Raw genomic sequence first — 7,166 nt, forward strand, 5'->3', positions numbered from 1 at the left:
CTTTGGGGGCCCACACAGCCCTCCATATGCTCGCCAGAGGTAGCCTGACTGCCATTAGGTACCGAGATGAGATCCTCATCCTCATATGCTGATGCGGTTGGCCCTGGGCTCAGCTGTGGACCAACATCTCCACCTTAGTTACAGTGCTAATGCTGCTAGTAGTAGTTTGCTATGTTTCAGTGACTTCAACAGTGTTTTTTAAAGAGTCTTGGTAGCTGCAATTGCATGATGATATTTTGCCAAATAAACAGGCTGTGTGTCTTTGTCTGTTCTGGAGATGAGGGTAATTTGAAAACACATGTAGGCTAAATAGTTTTCATCACTTCAAGCACTATTCAGTAGTGATTGGCTGCGACAAAAAAGGTCTACGCAACTGGGGTCAAAGTTCAACAAAGCTTTCATTGCACCTCTACTCCACTTTGACTAGTTTTGAGGACATTACATCAAAGTTGGATCAGCCTGTAGTGTTGTTTTCCACTTTAATTTTGGGTGTCACTCCAGATCCAGACCTCCATGGGTTGCTAAATTTGATTTCCATTGATAATTTCTGTGTGATTTTGTTGTCCGCACATTCAACTATGTAATGAACAAGGTATTTAATAAGAATATTTCATTCATTCAGATCTAGGATGTCTTATTTTTGTGTTCCCTTTATTTTTTTGAGCAGTGTACATTATCTCTAACTTGTCCTCAATTTATTGTAATAATAATAATAAAATAACAATAATATCTACAATTTCTAAACACCATCCCTTGTTGCCTGAAATACTGTACCTGACGTCTTGGTTCCAATAAAACCTGTAAAGAATTTGAGTTGGCCTAATTCATCGTAAAGTTTAAAAAAAATGTACTCACGTGATCATCACATGCGCTATGACGTCACGCGGAAGTAAGTCAGCCAAGATGGCAGCGTCTGTGGCCGGCGTGTTTTGATTTCAGCGGAGTGTCAAACATGCACAGCAGTTCCGAATTTACGATTTGCATGACTGACAAAGGAGATTTTGAGAGCGGAATATGGACAGACGAGAGTTTGTTGCGTCCCTCGTGGTAAGATGGTCATTTTTTAAATAGATGTCATGATGCTTTCCAAAGTTAGCCAACATTATTGTACTTGCAGATAAACAGTTTGACGGCTCCTTGCAATCCAGTAAGGTTAAGTCGCCGTTATGTTATGTTCTGTTAGCGAGCTGCGTGTTGAAACCCATAAGGACTAAATGTCGACCACAATGTGTAACCAAACCTAATGCACAGGCTGTTGATCACAAAAAAGAACAAAACCTTAGAAAACAAATCAGCCTGACAACATGGGAGCTAATTTAGTTAACTGAGCTGGAGCGAATGTGTGTACTGTAAACTGTACTGAGTAAATTTTCTTCTGCAGTGGGCAGAACCACACTGATGAATCAGCTGTTGTGGATAAGAACACGAGCCAGCCCCTTCCCTCATTTCAAATGCCAAGACTGTTCAACTTGACCCCAATTTTACAAGTCCAGCTCAGGGAAAAAAAGACAACAGAATAGTTTTTGTTTGTGTCCCTTACACATATTATTGCTTTGCACCTTTTTTTTTTTTTTTTTTTATAAAGATGAGTAAAATAAAAGATAACCTTGAACCATAAATAGGTAAAATAGTCCCTCTTTAGTGTGACTGTTTTAATGGCAGATAGTAATTAATGACATTTGTCAAGTACAACATCTAAGTATAGTTTTGAGGTACTCGATGAAGCCTGGCTGATACAATGGATGACACATGGTCATTAAACTAATCAATATAAAGTAGGTCAAATAACTTCTTTTTTGGGCCAGCTGCAACTACGAAACACTAATGCATCAGTAGTAGGCCTAAAATAAAAACAACAACAGAGGTCAAATTTGGGGATAATTAATAGTATTATGGTTCATGCTTCAATATAGTTTATTGAAAAAAAAAACTTTGTTTCTTTTTATTGTGGCACAGCTGTTTACTGAAAGCACCTCATTTCTGTCAAACAGTCCATACTTGTACTGTTTGGTAAAGTAACAGTACAGCACTAAAGGTGCTTTATTGTTGATGCATTCTTTTCTAATCAACCGCACTTCCAGCTGCAGCAGTTTTTTTGTCTTCTGCATGTCTTCTGATTAGAACATAGTGGGAAGATTAAGCATCTGGAGAGGAGTCAGATATTTTCCCCTGGGAGTTGGTAGAAAGATGGAGACCATAACAAAGTTAGAAGGAAGGTGAACAGCAGGTTAAAACATGATTCCAAAGATGTCGGATGTTGTTCTGTGTCTGCTGCTTCTGTAGCTAAGATGATATGTCGCTGCTGCATTTATAGTTTTTTGTTCTGCTGCCAAGTGGCCAAAATTTTATTAATATAGGTTTAAGTAAAAGGTCTGTGCACTTCTTCCACCACTGGTGTTAAAGAGTGTGCATTGTGTCTTACAACGTGATCTCAAAGTGATACTAATCTTCCCAGGCAGGAGGTTGTGCAGGAATGTGTGTGGATCTGACCCTCTTCCCCCTGGACACCATTAAGACCAGACTGCAGAGTCAGCAGGGTTTCTACAAAGCCGGGGGTTTCAGGGGCATCTACGCTGGGGTTCCATCTGCTGCCGTCGGCTCCTTCCCCAGTGGTACGGTACTTGTTGTGATGGCTGGTTTATGAAGGACGAACATACCAAACAACAAAGTTTCTTCTTTGCATGAAGTCATAATGAGACTCGACCTTGTACTCTGTTGAGCATAATGTCTACAAAGGGACATGTCTGAGTTGGGTGTTTAAAGCTTCTTTTTGCTTTAGCACAATCACATTTTGGTTTGTACTGTAGCTGTGGATTGCTTAGATCTTTTTAGTAGCTCACAATCAAAGTAGTTTGCTTTGATTTGTATGATTAGGCACTCAGATTGCATCCTAGGTAGACCATTTCAAAACTTGGCAATCTTCTCTTTGATATTATATTCTGTGTGATATCATCCTTGCAGTCTTTATGAGAAAGTTGAACAATTTAGAGCTACAGTTTTGACAAGTCGATTAAATGGTTAATTGAGCAAAATAAAATTAAATGACAACTTGTATGATAATTTATTGATAGTCATTTTTTGAGGAGGAAAAAAAAACATTTTCAGTTCCAGTTTGTTCATTATAAGGATTTACCACTTTTTTTCTGTTTTATATTATTGTAAACTGGTTATATTTGGTTTTAAGACTCTTGTTTGGATAAAACTAGCAAGTTGAAGGTGTCACTATGGGGTTTAAAGAAATGTAATTTTTCACTACTAAACAATAAAACCAAAAAAATAATTGGCAGATTAACTCTCTCTCGTGGGATCGCTGGAATAATGAGGCCCTGGAGTTTCTCATAATTTTATTACAGTCTGGTTAATAAGGTGGAACCTTAATATGTCTGATGCTCAGATGCCCACTCTATAAATAAATAAAATGTTGCGGCATAATCAAGGTTGTTGTGCCTGCTCAAATCAGCCGTTTTTGTAGAAGTGTATTGCTTTTAGCATTTTAGTGTTTGTCATGGTCAGTGTTTTCTTGGGAATCAGATCGTTAGCAGGTTGAACAACGTGTTCAGACCTTAAGTGTCTGTTTCATTACAGCATTTTATCCATAATCAAACATTGTCAGTCGTAACTGCAACATACAAACTTTTCAATGTCAGCCCCTTGAAAAGAAGAAATAAAAATGCAACATAGCGTGAGTACTGTGGCTGCCATCTTGCTTTTCTGGAACCAGATTCTGTACAGTAGCTACCATAAGTGGAATAACAGCATTGAACCATCAATCAAAGATGGAGATCAACCAAAAAAAAACACCTCTTTTAATATAATCAAATAACTTATTAAAAAAAAAACTTACCAAGAAAATATCCACTTGTACACACATCGCTGTGATAATATCTAGCCGAGACCACAGAAACGACCTCTGGGAAGAATTTATTTGATTTGTACTTTGAGTTTTTAGTTCATGTCCCATTCACTAACATGGAGGAGGCGGGATTTATGACCTATTATGCAAACAGCCACCAGGGGGCAGACGAGATTTGGTGGCTTCATGCAGTTGGTGCATCTCCTAACACAGAAAACATGGGGAGAGAGGGGCCACAGCACACAGCAAAGGTCTCCACTTTTTGTAGGAGGAAGTTTTTTTTGAATACTAGGAGTAAAGTCTGAACTCTTTCCACATGAGATACACTTAACTTCCTTGGTTTTTATTTCAACTCTACATGTAGAGAGAGACACACACACACACACACACACACACACACACACACACACACACACACTCCTGCCTTTTTCCTCCTGTCAGTGGTTGTGAGGAATATTAATTGCTGTATGCTGGTTGACTAATGGGCCTTAAATGCCTGTGGTTCTGCTTGGTTTCAGCTGCTGCTTTCTTTGTCACCTACGAATGCACGAAGTCCCTGCTCAGCGCCAGGGGAGCACTGGCAGCACCGCACGTGGCACCTGTCACTCACATGCTGGCCGCCTCCCTGGGTGAAATAGTAAGTCCCGCCTTCTCCCCAACTCTTGCTTCCTCTCATGTGGGTTTGAACTCGTGTTTCACTTTGCCAGAACATATGTTTATTTGTGTTTATTTAAATGATTCTCAGTCATTCCATCTTCAGAAATCCAGCTGCCTCACGCACTTGTTATTGCTCTTCTGCGCACTTGCTCTTCCCTTGTCATCTCTTTCCCACCACTGTAACTCCCAACTGAACACCACCGGCATGTATGTTAACATTACTGCCTTTGAGACTTCACAGACCAATATAAGGGGGTGGAGGGTTGGGGTTATGCAGTTTTGGCTGTAGGCCTTGGCGTCCAGCTGGGTGAGTTAAGAGTGCTTCCTCAGGATTGTCTCAGCATTTCCACCCACCAGCTGGGTAAATAACGTCTCATTACAGTCTATTGACTCATCTACTTTCCCAGCTCAGGCCTCAAGACTCGGCCAATTTAGTCTGGGGAATTCAGGCTTCAATCTGATGAGGGGCAGCGCAATTTCCCGAGCCCATCGTCTCACAGTGAGCCACAAAAACCAAGCCATATAGGGACCACATATGTACGTAGGTATTCACATTGGCATGAGGGGGTGATAGAGGCACAGGGGTTACAGAAAGAGGGATGCCCCCCTGCTACACTACCACAGCTTCCCGCCAAATAGTAGGTTTTCAGTATTCATGGCTTTTCGATGGATGTAATTTTGCCAAGTTTTGCATGTTTATGAAACGGGATTATTCCTCATGGGAGGGGATTCGCTGTGCTAGAGTTGATATGCGTCTTTATGACTCACACTCTTGAGAAGAGAAGATGCACGCTACTCTCACATTAGCACAAATTCAATAAGAGTTCCAGTTTGTTTTTATCCTCTTGTGTCTCAATCATTGTATGAGCTATTACGGATGAGAACTTTCTGTCTGTAGATAAGTGTAAAAGGTGAAGCTGAGGGTGCGGCTACCTTTAACCCCTTTCCTGCTGTTCTGGATTTGAGCACATCAAAGGCACAAATCCGCACCGTTGAGCTGAGCAGTGCAGGGTGGTATCCCAATGCATTCTGGCAATTGGATACGCCTTGTTCAAAGAGAGTAATCTGCAGGCTTAGCCATGAAAGGCCTATCCTAGTGCTGCCCTGAGCTATGTGCAAGGCCTAAACGCCTGTGCTATGATGCAACTACTGCCACATATAGTCCTGTCTCCTCAGTCAGTGTTTCCTAATAACGTTTAATTAAAAGCTATTTCACTGAGGCTCTAACAGAGGTGGTGGTAGCTAGACTAGCTTAGGTGCAATAAATTTTGTTTGGTCTGGTGCTAAAACAATCACCTCACTAGGTTGTAAACCTCAGTGGGATTACCCTGGAAAAATAATGGTTAAATTAGAATAAACAGTTCACACATCCACAGAAAAATTAACCTATTTTGATAATCGGTCAACCTTTTTAGTTGTTTATGATGCACAAATACCTAGAGTTTCCAGGTTTGTGAGCTTTTTTTTTTTTATACACTACAGTATGAGTGGACTTCCAACGTGAGAACTTAATGAGGTGTACTCTGCAGCTTCCCGTACACTTTAACCTGGTGGAACTTGAACGACTCATATGGTCCCTTCCACTTTGCTCTTCCAGTATATTTTCCCTTATTTCTGTCACTGGTTAAACAAATCAACAAATTCAGATTTGATTTAGTACCACTTCCTGAAGGGTACTGAAATTTGTCATCTCCCAAGCAGGTGGAGGGCAGTGGAAACAAAAACAGAACCCAGGACAGTGGGGATAAGTTCAGTTATGGGCCACTAAGTTCCTACAAGTGGAAAAGGTTTATGTTGCAGCATTTTGTTTTGTAACTGTTAACTTCTTCAATTTAGGTAGACTCTATCAAAATCCTTGTAGAAATAAACAGGATTTGAAAATTACAAACACCAACATGTTAATTCTGTTTTGCTGCTGTGATCAGCTGGTAGATAAACCATGAATCTCACAATCTCTCCTTTTCCAAATGGCCATTCCACACTTCTGTGGATTGAAAAGACATCAGACTCTGTCAGATGTTGAGCTCAGTGGGTTTATTTCCCTCTTATGCTCTTGAAGAACTCAGCTGTCTCACCTGCTGTATCTTTATCATTTACTTGTGTTAGCAGTGTCATGTTCTCTCCTGCCTCAGTGAGAATCGGAATATTAAACACAAATCACAGGGCCACTTGTTTTGGCAGTGTGTTTGTTTGTTGCTCTTCCTCCTGCTTGGCTCTGTCTGGCCGGGAGCAGCTGGGTGTGGACACAGGAATTTAAGGACGAATGAGGATCAACTTGTTATTTGGTCATTGTCTGACTCCCCCGGTCCACCCCTTCATCAGCCCATGGCCATTTTCCCCAGGAGTCCATTTAGTTGTGCTTTGCCAACTGTTTCCGTGTCACATCATTCATGACAGAAGCTTTATGGGACTTACTGCTTTACTAAACTCATTCCCAAGCCTCACTTTATGGATGATGTGCTGGACTTGGCTCTGGCTCCAAAGTCTATTGTGATTGTACCAAAGAGAAGTTGTAGGTCAGATTTTTTTGAAAGAATGAAACAGACCACTTATACGTACTTAAATCAAAGCAAATTTCATCTTTAAAAAAAAAACTAGAGAGGGTCAAGATATTTCACATAACCCCCCCCCCCCCCCAACACCACACACACCCCAC

At 40.8% G+C, this 7,166-nt stretch overlaps 1 protein-coding gene across 1 annotated transcript in view; it reads left to right on the forward strand.

Moving 5' to 3' along the window:
• The first annotated feature begins 880 nt into the window (after positions 1-880).
• The window catches only part of slc25a26 (solute carrier family 25 member 26), a 49,020-nt gene continuing 42,734 nt past the window's right edge, over positions 881-7,166 (forward strand). The window contains exons 1-3 of the mRNA XM_020593089.1: positions 881-1,047; positions 2,456-2,612; positions 4,372-4,490. Of these exons, the coding sequence (XP_020448745.1) occupies positions 1,015-1,047; positions 2,456-2,612; positions 4,372-4,490 (309 nt within the window). The 5' untranslated portion in view covers positions 881-1,014. The remainder of the gene's footprint in view (positions 1,048-2,455; positions 2,613-4,371; positions 4,491-7,166) is intronic.

This window comes from Monopterus albus, unplaced genomic scaffold (genome assembly GCF_001952655.1).
Source record: "Monopterus albus unplaced genomic scaffold, M_albus_1.0 scaffold18.1, whole genome shotgun sequence".
Taxonomy (NCBI): domain Eukaryota; kingdom Metazoa; phylum Chordata; class Actinopteri; order Synbranchiformes; family Synbranchidae; genus Monopterus; species Monopterus albus.